General features: G+C 39.2%; 1 protein-coding gene across 1 annotated transcript in view; it reads right to left on the reverse strand.

The window, feature by feature from the left end:
* Nucleotides 1–17,826, reverse strand: part of slc7a3a (solute carrier family 7 member 3a) — a 26,727-nt gene extending 8,901 nt beyond the window's left edge. Inside the window, exons 1-6 of the mRNA XM_088320450.1 lie at nt 17,705–17,826; nt 6,301–6,800; nt 5,052–5,213; nt 4,014–4,188; nt 3,825–3,940; nt 15–377 (exon numbers count right to left, since the gene is read on the reverse strand). Coding sequence (XP_088176576.1) covers nt 15–377; nt 3,825–3,940; nt 4,014–4,188; nt 5,052–5,213; nt 6,301–6,667 — 1,183 coding nt within the window. The 5' untranslated portion in view covers nt 6,668–6,800; nt 17,705–17,826. The remainder of the gene's footprint in view (nt 1–14; nt 378–3,824; nt 3,941–4,013; nt 4,189–5,051; nt 5,214–6,300; nt 6,801–17,704) is intronic.
* Nucleotides 17,827–19,181: the final 1,355 nt, after the last annotated feature.

The raw sequence follows: 19,181 nt of genomic DNA on the forward strand, positions 1-19,181 counted from the left end.
TCCGACAAAATTACCAGCAACGATTCCGGAAACGATGGTGGCCAGCAGCGGTGTTTTGGTGCGAGCATTCATCCTGGAGAGGGATCGAAAGAGCAGGCCGTCCTCGGCCATGGCGTAGATGACGCGAGGCATGGGGAACATTGAGCCCAGCAGGCTAGTAGACAAAGCACAGAGCGAGCCTACCGCCACAATGTAACGGGCCGGGGCCCAGCCCACATAGGTGAAGGCCTCGGGGAGGGGGCTCTGCACGTTCAACTGGTAGTAAGGCATCATCAGGGTCAGTGCCGCTGACACGCCGAAATAGGCGAAGAAGCAGATGAGCAGCGAGGCCACAATGCCGATGGGGATGGAGCGCATCGGGTTCTTGGCCTCCTCACCTTCAGGGACAAACATAAATGAAATCGGTTTAGCACGGGGGTCGGCAACCCGCTCACTAGCGTTGCCTAGTGGCTTCTTGGCTTTTTGAGTGAGGGAAATATATTTTTCATTTCTTCTCATCCATGAAGTTAGGAAAGAACCTTGACAAACGTCCAAGGAACTGCAGGCCTTGCTGGCCTCAGCTAAGGCCAGATTTCATGACTCCACTATAAGAAAGAAGTTACCAGGCAAAAAAAACACTCCTGTCACTAAAGAACTGGCGCGTTTCCAAAAATGTTTACAAATTGAAAAAGATGGGTCATTTGGCTCTCTCACTGCTATCAGATAGTAAAAACAAAGAACCCAGTCAAGTCATATTTATTTGCACAGGCCTTAAATCACAACATTTTTCAATGGCTTGCGCAGGTCACAATTACCGGTACACCATTCTTCCACTTTCGTAGTATTTGCGAGATTAGCTCAATGCTGTGGAAATCAGATGCTAAGATTATAATTCTTGCGTTGATTACTTCTCAGCTTGATTACTGTAATGGTCTCATGGTCTGATTTTTAGCATCAAAAGTTTGCAGCTGGTTCAATATGCAGCAGAGACTTATGACTAAGACAAGAAAGTTTGACCTATTCAGAGCCTCCGCTCGGAAAATGCATGTCTACTTGTGACACCAAGAGCCAAGAAAAAATCTGCAAGCTTGAGAGCGTTATTCATTAGGGCCTCTGTGCTGTGGAATGATCTGCCACCTGTGGTAAGATCTGCAACCTATGTTAAAGTGTTTAGATCTAGACTTTAAACACACATCTATTCTATCTCCAATGATTGATGTCGACATCATATTTCTCTTTTACGGTCTTTTCCGGCTGCCAGGCTGGGGGAAAAATGAAAGAGGACAACAAACCGCGATGAGTCAGTAGACTAGCCGCTGGACCTGAAGCATGTCATCATCTGCATCGACCAGCTGGCTGAAATGGGAGGCTGTGTTCCCACAGTCTTGGACTTTTTGAACAATTTTACATATTACCTATGTTTAGAGTTGATGACAGGTTGTCATCTTGAATGCAGCAAAGTCATATATTTTGACATTAGGTCGTGGCTCTCTGGCTTGAACTCCTGCCTGGATGAAAAACTGGCGCATCTCTCCTCCGCTTGTTTTCCTCTACTGTGTTTCCTGTGTTAGAAGTGAGCTGTGCAGGCCCAGGCTCTGCCTTTAAAGAGGCCGCGTCACAAAATAACACAGCCTCTAGCTACATCCCCTAACACAGATGTCACAAGTCCAAAATCCTGTCATATGCACTTTAAGTAACGAAGTAGCTGTTTTCATTAAGTGAATTCTGATTTTTGACAGTATATATTTGAAATGACACTTAAATCAAGTCATGGTTATTTGTGTAGCCTTTAATCACAAGGAGTCTCAAAGATCTGCTTAGACTAGAGATTATTGATATTATTGAGTTTTGTTGCTCAGGCCTGAGGATTTCTGTGTTTATTTAGTATCAAAAAAGAGAGAAGAGAACAGAAATCGAACTTTAACTGTATTTATTTGAATTTATTTACCTTTACAAAGACTGCTCTTCTATTTGTAAAATTGCATGCTGCGTTTTATTGCAGTTATTTGTTGCCTGGATAAGGGGCACATTATGCACCTTACATTTTTTTTAAACCTTCATTCAATTTTATCAAAGCAATAAAACATAACGTAGATCAATACTATTGTAACAAAGTTACACTTGAGGCAGTATACTACAACTGAGTTGCCTGGTCATTCTCCACAGGATGGGCTGCATCTACCTCATTTTGACGGTAGGCGAAAATGGCTTATATAGATACATACAGCATGTGTTGCATTCCTTTTAAGGCTTATTGAAGGCTTTTAGTTTTTGTACCCTAAGAAAAATGTGTTTATTTGGTCCAATAGGTCTCAATATTTTGTCTTTTTGACAACTTGTTTTGCGTGTCTTTTGGTATTAATCACTGCAAGCAGAACTCACACACAAGCGTAGATAGCGTAAGAGACCTGCGATTATCATAACAATCAGCAAGACATTGACAGAATCTCTCCTTTTCGGCAGGGGATAATCGCCTGTTGCAGTTACTTGAGTCCAATACCAGGAAGCGGGCAAAACTCTAGTAGTCTGTTGTGCAACTTGAATGAATTCATTTGATCCTCTTACATCATAAACTGCTCACAAAATAAAACAAAAACCGTAACGTTGATACAGACTGCGGGAATTTAGACAGCTCTCTTTCAACAAGTGCAAGTTTTCTCATGACAGTTACGTAAGAAATACTAGAAACACGCGCCCACAAAAAGTAGAGGACACGTGGAGACTGACAGACGACGCCCACTGCCTCATCCAATCAAAAGCGCCGGAATGAAGCATTCACGTTTGATTGACACCTAAAGAACAAAGCTTGATTTAAAACAACTTTTAAAGCTGTTTTAAAGTGACAGTGTGTGACAATTCACTGCTAAAGGTGAGCATAACTGATAGCTAGATTTAGTCAGATCTGGTGTAAAAACCTAAAATTAGCGGCTAGAGGAAAAAGCTACTAAAAAGACTTCCAAGAAATCGCTTTAGATACAGGGAACTTTTGACAATAACAATAGCAGCTAGCGGAAAGCCATAGTCTGTTCGCCAAATGGCATGAGTGACTAGAAGGAAACAGTTGAAAAAATGTCATAAATGTTGCCAAAAATAACAGAATCACGGGACTCTGAGACATTTGCTTGCATGAGCAGCTGTGGAAGGCAAGTGACACTGAAGGACGAAGCATGGGGTGGCATGTTAGCTAACAATAATAATAATAATAATAATAATTTCCTTGTATTGTCATTCTGTGTAACAATGTACACAGAACGAAATGTCGATTGCACCTGACCCGTTGTAGCGAGCCGATGCAGCCGCAGCCAACAGAGGGCGCCGCCGACCACTTGCTAACCATAGCCTCCAGGTAATTGGCTAATGTAAGTGGCTAGGGGAGGAAACAGTGAGGTGGAGTCGATGACCAGATGTGAGAGACAAGTGATACAAAACAGTGGCCATTCGAAAAAAATGCATAAATTAGCCGCATCATTGCATAAGCCGCAGTGTTAAAATCTTGGGAAAAAAGACGTGGCTTATAGTCCGGAATATGCAGTCCTTTTGTTGGTCTAGGCCTCTAGGGCATTTTGATTACATGATGGCTTTTAGATAAACTTTTAAGTTGAAAAAGATTTGCGCATAATGTAGGTTTGGTTAAGCTGGTTTACGACTATGTACAACTCAGACCACACCGTCATTGAAGCACAGGCAGACACAAGCACACAAAAGGGGCGGGGCGACTGTTTAGCCAATTAGAATGCAGGAAACAATGCACGATGAAAATCCGCTAAGTGTGTAACCACAAAACAGCAAGGAATTACTGTATTGTAAATATCATTTTTTGGGGGGGAGAAGAAAGTTCCACATACTTGTGGTGGCGATGCAGTCAAAGCCGACAAAGGCGTAGAAGCAAGTAGCTGCACCGGACAGGATGCCAGCGAGTCCGAAGGGAGCAAAACCGCCTTCCCCAAATTCTTCCTCGACCCTATAGAAGACAAATTATATTGACAAAGGTGCACTTGATGGTGACGCGCCGTTTGGGCAAGCCAGCCTCCTACCTGCTGCCGTTGCTGTTGTTGACGAAGGTAGTGAAGTTGTCCAGCGTGAGGTTCCAGTTGTTGGTGTCTCCCTTGACGAAACCAGAGATAATGACAAAGCCCAAAACCACCAAGTTGATGCCGGTGAAGATCTTGTTGACCAGCGCTGACTCGCTCACGCCAAAAGCCAGCAAACCTGAACATGCACCATTCGCCGTTAGTTCATAGTTAGCATTTAGTTCTCTTCAGTAAACAAAAAAATACATTTCTTATTTCTGCCACTTTATTATGTTGACGTGGTGAGCCTCCACAGTTTCTGCCCTTCCCTCATTTGCCAACACTAGCATAGTATGGCTACATTTAGGTGTGGGTGATGATATTTAAAAAGTTTGCAGCAGTGACTGACATGGCCTCAGTGTATATTAACATCAATGAATTCCTTAGCTGCATTAGCATCTAACATAACTGAATAAATCCTTAGCGACACAAGATTTGGCTAATCTCTACATGGCTAGCTAGCATGGCACTATACCTACCTGCATTAGCGACAAATGAAACTGAAGAAACCCTTAACAACACAAGCATTAGATAATCTCTACGTATGTAGCTAGCATAGCCCTATCCTTATCTGCACTAGCAACTAGTGAGACTGACGAAAACTTTAGCAAACATTAGCATTGGCTAATGACCACACAGCGAGCAAGCTAGCTTGGCACTATCCCTAGCCACATGAGTGACTAGCATCACTGAATAAAACCTTAGTAATAACATAACTTTGAGGGTCCTCCAAAAAGCAAGCCACATTTGTATTTAGAAACCGTAGAGACAACCTGAGGTGACAATTACATTAGGTAGTGGCCCACAGCTGGCTAATTATCTTGGTTAATATCCAAACAGCTAGCTAGCTTCTTCACTATCCACAGCCGCAAGGGCGACTAGGAACACTGAAAAAAACGTAGCCAATGTCCACACCGCTTAGCAGCACCACAAAGTTTTGTTTCTGTTTTTTGGCCCTGCCTAACGAAACAAATCTTGTGATTCCAATTAGTGTTTCCTCACCTGTGAGCAGGAGCACCAGAATAAGTGCAAAGAGGTCCGGGTACTCGGCTAGCACGTTGCCGGGCACCTTCATGGTCATGGCAGCTTTGAAGAAATCCGATATCTTTTGCTCCACCAGGTTGTCAAAAGTGGAGCTCCAGGCCCGGGCCACGCTTGCCGTGCCTGCCAAAAAATGCCCATTAAATGCCCTGCTATAAGCTAAGTAGGGCTGCGACAATTGTTCAGTGTTATTGAAAACAAAATCGATAATAAAAAACAGTCGAGAATGAATTGATTGAGCGACAATTGAACGAAAACGGAGTCTGACAAGGCTCGATAAGATTCTAGTAACATTCAAGCCAATTTGATTTTGATGACATGTGTAATTTTATACACATATACTTTGCTCAAAGAGCTTGAGCATTAGGCCAGATGGTATCTGAAAGACGTATTTGAAATTAAATACATGCAGTTTCAAGAAAAAACGTCAATTGTTAAAATTTTAAAAATTTCGTTAAAACAATTTTATATCAGTTCATTAGTTAGTACCAAATACAAATGTTAGGAATATGAGAAAACAAAGTGATTCAAAATGGGTATGAAATGTTTCACTTTTTCTGAGCAGAAACTAAGCATTTTAAGTGACAAACGTTAAATACGTGCAGCCATGCGTTTTTTTAAGATTTTCAGGAGGACCAAATTACTTCCCACAAAACCTTTCTCTATATTCAATTCAGAATGTCGTGAGCGTTGAAAAGACTTTGCAAGTTGTTGATACAACTCTATTTCAGTGGTTTTTGTACCACAAACAGGTTTAATGTCTGACAATATTCTTGCGGCCTAGCCCAATAATAACATCAACAATGTGGTACTGTGACTAAAAATAAAGTGAGGACTAAACTAGTGTTCAGTTTGTATTCGTAGCTGATTAAGCTTTGTACTGTACAGTAACTTCATCCTTCGGATTTCTTTAGCCTCATTTCTTCTTTTATTTGTATTATATGTTATATTCATGAACATTGAATAAACATCAGTGTACCCACGGGGCAATTACTGTTAATTTAATTGGGAATTGGTTGCATTTGATGACATTGAAACGGATTACACCCGTTTTACTTCATTTCAATAGGAAAACGTGTTTTTATATGCATTATAAAATGTCACTGCTGAATTTGAGGTACCACTCTATAAGAAAAAATATGACCTTATAGTGCAAAGAAAATCTGGAAATGTGATTAACCAGCCCCTCTTATCAACGTGAAGGACTCACCGATCACATAGGACAGGATGAGATTCCACCCGGTGATGAAGGCCCAGATCTCGCCCACTGTCACGTAGCTGTAAAGGTAAGCTGAGCCCGTTTTGGGCACGCGGGCGCCGAATTCGGCGTAACACAGGCCGGCCAACATGGACGATAGTGCCGCAATCAGGAAGCAGAGCACGATGGCGGGGCCGGCCTTCTCCCGAGCCACTTCACCAGCTAGCACGTAGACCCCGGCCCCCAGGGTGGAGCCCACCCCCAAAGCGATGAGGTCCAGGGTGGACAGGCAGCGGGCAAATCGGGTTTCCTCACCAGAAAAGTCCAACGCGCGACGGCGAAGCAACTTGGCACCGAATCCGGCCAGCTTGTTGGCCATGTTGGCTGCCACGAAGCGTGTGTGTGGGGGGGTCTTGACAGAACTGTGATTGACAGCAAAACTCTTGATGCGTCCCCCGAAGTAAACGTGTCCCCAAAGGCAAAGGAAAAGGCGGGTCACGCTATTTGGCGTTCTGCAAGATGGAAACAAAAGTTCACTTTCAAGTTTATGTGCTTGGCAGCAGGCAGCAGATTATTGCCATGGTTGCCTTGGCGACATGGCTAAGACTCTCATTGCCGGTTTCCTGCCAAGTTCTACACAGGGATTTATACAGAAACTTACAAGTGTTTTTTTGTTTGTTTTGTGTCCGAAATTGGCCTGACTAATTTCATTGGAGCACCAATTGAATCAGCTGCAAAAGTAGACAAGTTTTACTAATTTCAGCCTACTAAATGGGAACAAATGATACTAAACGAATTACATAAACAATAATTCAAAGCTATTGTTAGCACCCGATTTATGAAGGACTTTTTAATGAATATTTCGATATATGGTAGAATTTATTTCCATCAGTTGGTGTACTTGATTTTACAAGATGTTTTGCTTTCCTAAATCCAATCCAGCACCTGGACCTGAATGGAAAAACACTAGCATTAGTGGCTAGCAGCTGTGTACACTAAAGCTGCATGATTAACCGAAATCTAATTGATATGGCAATGTGATATACACTGTTTTTTCAATGACTTATAGTTCCATGTTTGTAAGTGATGGGAGTGTTTGGCCAACCAGAATTGTCACAGTTTGGGTTTTAACGACGCTGGCCAATGAGAGGCCAGTTTTAACGGCACCAACCAATAAAGGCTTGGCAAAGATTGCAAGCAGCACGCTATGCCTCACAGCCTTGTGTGAGTAGACAGCAAAACTTACAAAGCTACCCAGAAGAGGGCGCTGTTTTCTTAAAGCTGAAGCATGTCACAAAAATTAAGTATTCACAAAAAAAACTTAACAAAGAAGTTGCACTGTTTAAATCCAGGCTAAAACACACTTATATTCTATAGCTTATGAATGACCTATGTTTTATGTTGACAATGTCTGCTGAAGTCCTTCACCATCTTGTATAGTCACATTGCTAACTTCTTCATTACGATCAACTATCTGCCCGATAAAGTCTATTCAGAATGAGACTTTCCATAAATTTGTAGCTCCGCCTCTATTAGCAAGAGCATTCGTTGCTAGAAGGCAACTTGAAATCCAATTCCACCTCAACACATAAACACGGCGTCGGCCTTTAAACTGTTGCACGGGACAAGGTATGGGAACACCGCGGCCAGTGGGGGGAATGCAAATCAACAAAGGACAAGACAAATGTATCAGGATATGGCTTAACAGCAACCCGACGAAAACACGGATCACATACACAAATAAAAATAAAGCTATAACAATTAGTTTACGTTATCGACAAAAATCGATAAAAGAAACCGTCTACAATACATTTTTAATTTATTTAATTGTTGACTATTGTTGCTATACATGTTTTTCCAACAGAAAAAGGCCTTTACATATGAATTTAATCCCTGATGAGTCTTGCATGTGCAATAGCTAAAAGCTCTTTCTGGAGTGGTAACAGAAAACTACAGAAATGGCGGCGTCAACATCATTTTAGCTGGGATATGATCAATAAAAAGACAACGTGAAAAGTTTGCAAAGAAGAAAAGTTTGCAAAGAAGAAAATCTTGCGTATCATGGCGGTACATCGGTGACGCACAAACAATCAAGAGCACAACAGACTATTGAACGAAATGGAGTGACTCGCGTTGGTAAGACTCAAGTAACATGCAAGCAAATACGGTTAGTACATTGAACAGGCCAGGGACCGTCAACTGTGGAGAAGGGCTGTCCAAAATTGCGTCCTCATTGGTGCCCCAGTGATTCATGCAGTTAAAGGATCCGTGAACCGTTTACCGTGATATTTTGCTACAGAAGACAGCTTGAGCGTTATGCCAGACTATGTCTGACAAACGTATTTATATTAAATAAACGCAGTCCGAAGAACAAACATCATGTGTTAAACCCGTTTGATATCAAACTTAATACATGTAATCGTCAAGTACTTTGGTAACAGACTTTGGAGTTGACCATTAAATGTTCTTCACAAAATGGACATATTTGTTTTATTTACTGTTCTACTGCTGCTAATGTGGTTAACAGGGATAACTAATTTTTACTTTATTTTAATTTATTATTTATTTGCCTGTCCTTAAAAAGAATGGAGATTTATGTCTACTGACCAAGCACCGCACCTAATTGCTTTCAAGATTTTTATTGTATATTTGAACAAATTGGATGGATGTTCATTAAAAGATGTATTTTTCACTGTACCCATTTTTCTTGTGTTCATTATCGTTTTCCACATCATGAAATCAACCTCATGCTAAATTTAAGAAAAAACAAAACGATTATTGAATTATTTGACTAATCGTTCCAATACTAGGTGACTGGTGAAATATTGATTTAGTCGTTAGTTGCAGCCCTTATTAAAACGTAACCATTCCCCTGCCTCAACCCATGGAATGGCGGATAGCATTTCAGCTAGACTAGCTAGGTCACAGTCGGAAAAACAAAAATGTCCTTGGATTGTGTCAGGTGGGAAAGCGTGACGAACGACGAAAGGACTCATGTGTAAAAATAAAACAAAGAACAGGCATGACCGAGCCGCCCCTTTTTTTGTTTACGTTCGGGGGCTCGCCCATCAGCTGATGTGCAAGCAGGGACGTGCAATGACGTGGGGCCGCGGCCCACTTGTGCCATAGGAAAAGTTCACGACCGCTACGGTATCTACCTGAAGGCCTCGACAAAACGGCTTGGCACCGGTCACATTTTGCGTTTTGGCTTTTGTCACTTGTAGATCAAGTTGCCAATTAATCACCCCCAAAAATTCCATAATTCAAATATAGGCGGTTTTAATTTCCCCAAAAAATGTATACAGGTTTCGTAAACCTTCTTTATGGCCAAATTTAAGCACTTTTTAAGGACTTTTAAAGCCAATTTTCCAATTTCTCCAGTACCAATAAAGAAGAAGAATTGAGTATTAATCAATCAATAAACCCTAGTGTTTGAGGTTACAGAGTCCTGCCTGTAGGGAAAGGAAACAAAACATTTGATACATCTAAGACCAATATGAAATAGCAACTATTATTCACTGAACAAGGCATAGAAAATGTAAATGAAACTGAGTTTATGTACCCCATTTCATTTGTTTTTGCTGCCGTTACCGTTTGGACTATGTTGTATGAAATGTTTGTGTTATTTTTCTTACTACCAAAACAGGGGCAGAAAAAATAAATGGCAAAGCGAACCAAAACAGGCTTTTCGGCGTCATTTTTATGCAGACATGGCAGAAATATAAAGCATTTACAAGCACTTCCCCTTAGATTCCAGCCCTTTTCAAACTTTGAAAACACAACATTAAAATTCAAGCATTTTCAAGGAATTTCAAGTAGAAACCCCGCTCATTAATACTGATTGTGTCACACCAAACCTAAAAATTCAGGTCAATCAAAGCATGTTTGGTAAGGGTTAGGACTGCTTCCTTTGAAATATACCATCTTAGGAGCAATGGTCTCAATTTTCACAAAACGTGTATCATCAGAAAGAAAATTTTAAAAGGATTCCAAATCTACCATTATCTTCAAGATCGGTGCATGTTAGTATTATGACCTTGTGATAAACATTGCGACCTTGAACCATATTTAGGGGTGGTTGACATATCAATATTATATCTTAAACAAGATCTTGACCTATAAAAATAGATCGTCTCTCTTTCTATTCTGTTCCAGCATTCCTTGGCACTGGATCTAGCATATAATTTTGCAAATGCAGACGCTAGCAGCATTAGCATCGCTGTGGTAGCTAGCCTAGTTTTAGCTGCTTGCATCACTCTGGCAGTTAATGTTAAATTATCAAAAAGCTCATGCTTGTATAACAGACCCTAACTTCTAATGCTAGCATGGTCGACACTGTGGGTGGCTCCTAATGCAAATGTTTAACTATCTAAATGTTAAAAGAATTTCACAATTCAAAGTAACTGTCCAGTGAATACATAGTTTGAATGAAATTTTAGTGTTTTTCTCAGAATATGTAAGAAAAATGTTGAGAAAGAGGCTAATTGGTGGCAAAACAATCCCAAAATGATGGTAATGAAGTCGAGATTGTAATTTTGCTTTGGAAAGAATCCTGAACTGATCATTTGTGCCGAATCGTCCAAATCAAACCCAAACTTTCTTCCATGCAAACTACACCTTTACAATGTAGCAACAGCTGCCGTGGACTCTAAGAGGATTACGTAGAAAAGAACAAACAACTTCACCTAATTATAACCCGTGCACACAATCCAAACGCATTGCATATACCGTCTTGTCGTCAATCAGAACACACGCCGACGTTATTAGAAAACAACAACAACCTCTGCAAGATCAATATTTTTTTGTTGAGGATAGCTCCGCCTTTCCATGACCTGGATTGGCCATGTTAATATTTACTGCAATTATACAAATTATTTATAAATATACTCATTTATATGGGGGCTACACATCGAATATGACAGGCTTATTTACAGCTTTTCATTTGGGATTTTTTTTTAATATCGAACACATTTTTATAAGGGCGGATAGGATAGGGCTGCACCGATTCGTCAGCGATTGTCGACCAAAATCAAAGATAGAAATAGTAAACAATTATTTCGGTTAACGACTGCGGAGAGGTACATATGTGCAATAGCATCTCTGTCTCTAGTGGTATCATTAACATGCAGAAATGTTGATGTCAACATCAAGTACATGTACCAAAACTTCTTAAGTTTATCAGCATTTTAGCCTGGATTCGGCCATTAAGAGACTTCTTTCAAAGGAAGCACATTGGACAGTTTGCACAAACTAGAGTCTGACTCGCATCGGTAAGATTTGGAAACATTCAAGCCAAAACGGTTTTTGTGACATGCATTTTACAGTTTGTACGCATATATTACCCTATAAAACCACCCTTAACACACACTGCACAAAAAACTGAAAGTCTTGCAAACACTACCTCATATAGATGTAGAATTGCATTATGCCTTTGCTTACTTTGCACAATGTTGCCTATTTTGCACTACTATGATCCCAAAACTGTATGTAAACTCCCAATGTAAAAATCTTCTGCCTGTACATGCCCACACTTTCTTGTGTAAATATTGTGTAAATTATCTTTTCTTTCTTTTTTTTTTAATCCTCTTAGTAAAATGTGAAACTGGAGTCCCACGTCCAATTTCGCTGTCACAATATGTTCAACCCAGTTTGTAACAATGATAATAAAGGTATATTCTATTCTATTCTATTCTAAAAGCGAGTATGAGCATTATGCTGGACCATGCCTGAAAACCATATTTCAAATGAAATGCATGCAGCCCGAACATCAGTTGTTAAAATGTTAAGAACTACAGTCAACAGTTGTTAAAACCATTTGATTTTCTAACTGTTGAATTATTTTTTCACAGACTTCGCAGTTGATAACTGAATGTACTTCGCAAAATGCACATAGGCCTACTATTTGTTTTTTTTACTGTTCTGCTAATGAGCCTGTTTTTTTGTTTACTGGAATCAAGTTTTTTATTTATTTGCCTGTCCCTAAAAAATGACAAGAGGTTTATTTATGTATTTAAACTGTGTCTAATTGGTTTTAGATAGGGCATTTTTATTGAATTTTTGTACGACTCGGCAGTATGTTCAAGAAAAGTTCTATTTTTCATTTGAACCATTTTTCTTGGGTTTATAATTTACTAAATTTAAGAAAACTAAATAATGATCCCACTATTCGACTAATCGTTTAAATAGTTGGTGACTAGTCGACTTTCAAAATAGTCACTAGTCGCAGTCCTAACGGCAGATATTAAAATAAAACCAATCAATCAATATTTTTTCTTCTGGCCCCTCTGCCAAATTTTAGAACCCAATTCGACTCAAAAGCCCCCCCCTCCTGTCTAATCCAAACGTGGAAAAGAACACCGTGTTCACTGGCCCACAAAGACTAAACAACTGAGGGAAAGCACCAATTTGACCTTGAATAACCTCAGAGAGGGTGGATTAGAACCCTCACATATGCTTTCTGGGGCCACCCTTTGAGCCACAACGTATGTTTGTGTGTGTAGTGACGCTCCAGCTTATCGTAAGGGCTCGGCATGTTTGCACAAGGGCGCCCTCGGTTTTTGAACTTGCGGACGTGCCGAGAGCTTGACTGCCGGACTCGAACCGGGCGACCCTTTAAGTCACCTGGCTGGAGAAAAAGTGGGGAGTGGGGGATAGTGCTCTCGCCGGGAGATGGAATGTGACCAAAGAAAGACTAGAGGACTTTTTCCCACGATTTATGACCCGGAAAAAAAGGAAAAGGAACTTAGTGTCTTGAATAAATTGACCCGGGTGAACTGATCCACTCTTACCTTTACTTTATGACAGCTTTCAAATAATAATAAAAACATATTTTCATATTTACACGGAACAGCAGAGAATATAAATAGCGGCTTGAGGCGAGCGGTTGCCCGCAGCCAAGGGGCTAACATGAATAGCAAGAGAAGGAAACAATGGAAAAACATGTGTGACGACTGAATGGCAAGACTCTCGAGCTCAACTGCGCGGTAAATGGCTGTTGCGTGCTAAAAACAGCACCAAGAAGCGCTACCTTCGCAATATGGTCCCTCATGCTTCTTTAGTAGTAAAATGGCGGACAAATGTGTCTGTTTCTAAAAGTTGTGCAGTATCATTAGACATTTCTTAACGTCCAGTTAATGTGTTTTAGCTTTTTATTTGAATCAACAGTGTTTTATTTAAAGGAATTAAGTAGTTATATACCGCTATGGGTCACTGTATAATAACCACTAGTTCTTTATAGCAGTGTTTCTCAACTGGTGGGTGGGGACCCAAAAGAGGGTCACAGACCGGTTTTCAGTGGGCCTTTGCCTTGGAAAAATGTTAAAAGGGGAAAAAAAAGGAGGGTCAATTACACTCCTTAGCAGCAGATAGCGGTAATCCCCTTCTTAATTTATTTTACGGGTGCAGTCAATCAGTGCCATCTTAGTCTTGTTTGAGAGAATCACATCTAATTCTATTGTTATTTTGTTGGATTTATTTCCTTTTTCTGCCCATAATAATGTGTCCTCAAAAGTTAGTGTAAAGGGGAGGGAAAAAAAGTGGAAAAACAGTGACAAAAACGATCGATTCGAAGAAGTTAAGGATTAAGAAATACACAAAAATTTTGAAACGCTGCTAAACGATTTTAAAATGTTATATTCTAGGCTTTTTACCATTGTATTAATCTTTATCGTCTACATACAGTAATTCTATATTTTGTATTGGTTAGGTAAATGATTTAGAATACTTTTTATTTCTTTTAGGATGTTGTTATTTTAAAGAGGTTTTAGGCGTGTTGGCCTAGATCCATTGCAGGCTTATGTGCTAGTATATACGGTACTTAAATTTGGTTGGGTTTTGCTGGTCATTTTGTTTTTGAAAAACAAAAAGGGGAAATATATTCTATCAGTATATTTTTCTTGATATGGGTCACAGATTGTCATTAGAGTGGAATGGTGGGTACGGTACTCAAGTCGGACCAGTTGAGAACCACTGCATTAAAGCACATCGGTTGGATACCAGGACCATGTTTGGCAAAGTTAAGACGGTTACCAAAAATCAAGGTGGGGCTCCTCGGCTTAAAAGAATATTTGAGAATAGTATGCCTGGTATGGCATGGTAATTGAGAATGAAGAAAAGTAGACATGATGTCTGTGAGCCGGACAAGAAAGATGCCAAAGCAGCAGGACTGGCTGCTTAGCAGCCATTGCTTCACTGGGAAAACTACAGCGTAACTGCTTTTTCATGACTTTTAGTTCATTGGTTCTCAACTGGTCTTACTTCAGGACCCACCATACCACCCTTATGACAAGCTGCGACCCAATTCAAGAAAAAAAGTCCACTTCTCAAATTTATCGAATAAGAGGATTTAGCAGATTAAAGCAGAGATAATAATATAATTAACTATTTTTTAAAAAGGCTTCAAGTATCGTATACAATCGCATATAAGCCTACATTGCATACAAGCCAACCCCTAAAACCACTTTAAAGTAGCCACATACTAAGATAAGTTAAAAATATTATTAAAAAGTGTACCTAGATATTGATAATTATTAAAATATGTAGGTAATAAAGATTAATATACTAATATAAAGCTAAAAAGATAACGTGTTTAAACATTTTACTGTAACTTCCAGCAGAGACCTGTACATTTATTTGTATTTCGCAATTGTTATTGTCACTATTTACCACGTTTCTTTCCCCTGTTCCCAACTTTATTGTGACCCATTATTATAGGCAGAACAGAAAATAAAATCCCAATAAAATGAGATGTGGTCCCTCTCAAACACGCTGATTGACTGAACAAGTAGAAGAAATCGCGGAGGGCATTGTCGCCATCAACTGTTAAGGAGTCTAATTGACCCTCCGTTTTTTCTTCTTCTTAACATTTCTTTGCCAAGGCCCACTAGTTGAGAAACACAATCTCATCTGGAAATATACTACACTACTACGACGGATAACAATTAACTCTAGTGCCGTAACAATAACAATCAAAATATATATTAAAAAAAAAAATCACTTCCTGAAGAGAAAAAAAAGGTGCGGTTGGTGTTGTTCCTCTTGCAAAACCTGCTTGAGTTCTTGGACGACTTGACTTGAAATGAACACGATGGTTTAGAAATGAGAGTTTGAACATGCCCCAATTAAACACAAATACCGAGCTACTGTGGACTCTTTAAAAGCGGTTTATGGTCGTGATATGTGGCATTCGAAGCCTTTTATCGATGAATTGGGAGGAACAGGGAATTAGAACACGCCTTGAGTTAACTTCCCTGCATAGCAACCCAATGACTAAGTTGCACAAAGGGCATGAAAAAAACGTAGACAACTCATTTGCAATCTAAAAGTATGTCACCTTTTTGAAGCCATTTTAATGATTTGCACCAAGGGCTTCTTGTTTGATACTTGTTTCTAAAATATCTCGTGTTATTACTCTGTTACGATTATGTTACTAGCTTCTAATTACTATAAGTAGGGTTGGAATAGGCTCAGTAAACCACTAAATAAGCACAAAAAACTGAACAAATCATTTCCGTACAACCACCACTGTAAATATGCACATATCAATGATATATATTTTATTATGTTTAGTGTATGTTTTACTCTGAAGAAGTGGCCCTCCAATTGAATATACATGTTTGTTCGCTGTTATTAGTGTCAATAAATTTGTTCAAACCAAAAAGTAATGACAATAAGGCAATTCATTCATTCATTGATTCAATTATTCTTTCAAAACGATCTTGCTTTTGTTTGCAAAAAACGCATTCATGCATATCTTATTTTTGCACAATGTTACTGCTTAATGTCATTCCATTATTTTATTGTACTATTGTGCTGACCCTTTGCGAACAGAGTGAGGATAAGCGGTTCAGGAAATGAATAAAAAATGGAATATGGTTCTGATGCACTTGCAACAAGATTGACAAATCTTGCTTTTTTTCTATTAAGTATTTTATGACATGTCTATTCTGGAGTGCCACGTTTACTGTAGTAGTCATTGACAACATTAAATCGAAGAATTCATATATTTTGATAATAATGATTAGACATGGCACTCCAGGGTAAACATGTAATAAGACTTTAAAGAGAAAAATAAGATAAAAGACTGTCAGGATAAATAGGCAAAAATATTTACAAATTGGTGCTTAGAGAATTGCCTAAATTATAGTAATATTGCAATGAAAGAACAGTACATTGAAATTAATCACAAATCTCAAGACACTAAGTGAATTATTTATCATGCCTAATTTCCTAGAAAATCACAATCACCCGCGGACTGGCAAGCTATTCTCAGAACCGGTCCATGGGCGACTCGCGTTCTTAGCGGGCCCGCGGACATCAGCTTGGTGACCAGTGTGACGTCACAGCTGTCCGTGTTGAATGTTAGACTTTAGGGCTGGTATGAAATTGAATCTTCCGAGGTCATTTTCCGAGTTCTGAGTAAATTTAAAACATAAGTTTATGGTAGGAATAAGTAGAGATTAAATTATAAGAATTCACACCAAAAAAAAAATTATCAAATAGAGAGGAAATGTCGCGGCTGATGCAACACGCGCGTGGTGTCGACTCCAACGTTCTTCAAAAGGATGAGTCAATTTTATCACAAGGAAACGGTTCACCTTGACGTACAAAGGTTAAATTAACGTATACGGACGTTTTTTAAAAATGTTTACTTACGTTATTTGATAATTGGTTCAAGAGTTTGACAGCGACACAAATAGTAGCAGCTAGCGACGTGGCTGCCTCCGACTCCAGTTGCTGCGTTGCGTTTGAGGTTACCAAAAAAGCGCAGGAATTTCCTATACTAGTCGTAAAAAACCCAAGAAAACGCCCCCCTTAAACTTGAAGACAAATTAACCTTTTGAGGTTGAATTTACAAGACCTCAACAAACAGCGACTACATCGTACGTAACCACAAAAGAACTCGCGCTTTGTCGGTCGATTCGCTCTACGGTGTCGTATAATCCTATATTACGAGGCTTCTGTCAAGTCGCATCAACGTCATTCGCGCTTTACTACTACTACACTAGCAGTAAGGCATTATTTTCTTTGTTGTTGTTGTTGTTTGAAATTCTATCAATAATTTGAAAATAATAATAAAAACCATATTTCTAAGAAAAAAAAATCTTAAAAAATAATCGCTAAACAATGCAGGACTCACAATCATAACGTTTACATCGTTTGTGACGTCACCAACGTGCCCGCTCAAAATAGTGAATTAAAAGAGGCGGACGTCAACGATAATAAACAAAAAATGAAAAAAACAATAACACGTATTAATTATAGTAACCATCACAATGAGCGTACTCTTGAAAAAAGACAACAGTAATCGATAGGAATTAAACGATTGCGTCAGACAGCTTGGGGTGACCGCCAAAATATTTACATGTTTTCCACAATAAGAGCTACATTTTTGAAATATAAAATGTAGTTTTCTTACCTTGAAGAGCAGGGATAAAAAGTGCAAAAGAGCTTGATAACGAAGAGTACAGTACTGCTAGCTTGCTGATGAAATATCTCGCTCGTTCGGTCCTTGCATGTGCTTTTGATCCTCTAGGTAGGGGGAGGAGGGGGTGTGTGTAAACAAAGTGATGTCACGAGGGCGGGGCTTTCATCGTAAAGTAAAACATTTTTTTAAGAGAAAAAGGAGACGAAATATAATCCAAAACAATGAATTTAGAAGATAATAAAATAAAAATGAAATAAAAGATAATAAAAGTGCAGCTTTATAATATGTTACCGTAGTAGTATGCCCATATAAGGAAATCAGTTACAAGCCCCGCCCTCTTTTGAAGACGCCTATGTTTGCAGCGTTTTTTGTAGCACAAGAATGGATTAAGAATGAATTAAGAAGCAATGCATGGACATTTCCCCCTTTCCATTCAGTAATTAAAAATATATTTTGGAAAAGCGTTGCTGCTAATTTTCCATTGCACAACTCAATGCAATGCAGAATACATGCGGAGATTATAATTCATGCGTTTGTTACCTCCCGTCTCGATTACTGTAATGCCCTACTCTCCGGTCTCCCAAAGTCCAAAATCAAGAGCCTTCAGCTGGTACAAAATGCTGCAGACAAGAAAGACTAGAAAGTTTGATCACATTACCCCGATTTTAGCTAACCTGCATTGGCTCCCTGTTAGCTTGAAATATGATTTTATGGTTCTGTTGGTATTATACAAAATCATGTTCCGATCTGGACCCTTTGCTCTGAAAATGCTGGTCTACTAGTGAGCCAAAGAGACAAGAAGAGAACCGCAGGTTCGAGGGCGTTCTCCCTGATATTCGATTTGCAACCTCAGTTGAACTGTTTAAATCTACGCTTAAAACACACTTCCATTCTGTAGCTTATGAATGAACTCTATTTCCTGTTGACGATGTATGCGTATTAATTGTTATTACAACATCCATTGCAGCCTGGTCATCCTAGAAGGGGGATTACCTCATGTGCGGTCCCTTCTCAAGGTTTCTTTATTCTCCTCATGTTGAGGTTTATGAGTTTTTCCTTGCCCTCATGTACGTTTTAGATCAGGGGGATGGTGTAATGATAGTCTGTGGTTTGCAATAATCTGTGGTCTGTGCAGCCCTTTCAGACTTTTTGTGATGAAGGGCTATACAAATAAACATGACTTGATGTGACTATTTAGCTTATGTCCCTTTCCTATATCGTTTTTTTCTTTTAAGCACTTCATGAATATTTCATTGTGAACACCATAAACTACATCAATGACAATAAAGACTACTCATTTTGCTTTGTTTTCTTTTTCACCCTATTTTATTTTTTTTATTTTTTACTCTACAGTATTTACATTAGCACAAATCAGTCAAATATTTTAAGAGCTATTTATCTGATGTCAGGGATAAAATATTTCCTAAAATTACCCCAATGTTATATCATCTGTTATAAAATTAGCTAA

The sequence above is a fragment of the Urocampus carinirostris genome, chromosome 17 (genome assembly GCF_059441175.1).
Source record: "Urocampus carinirostris isolate Australia breed hairy pipefish chromosome 17, RoL_Ucar_1.0, whole genome shotgun sequence".
Taxonomy (NCBI): domain Eukaryota; kingdom Metazoa; phylum Chordata; class Actinopteri; order Syngnathiformes; family Syngnathidae; genus Urocampus; species Urocampus carinirostris.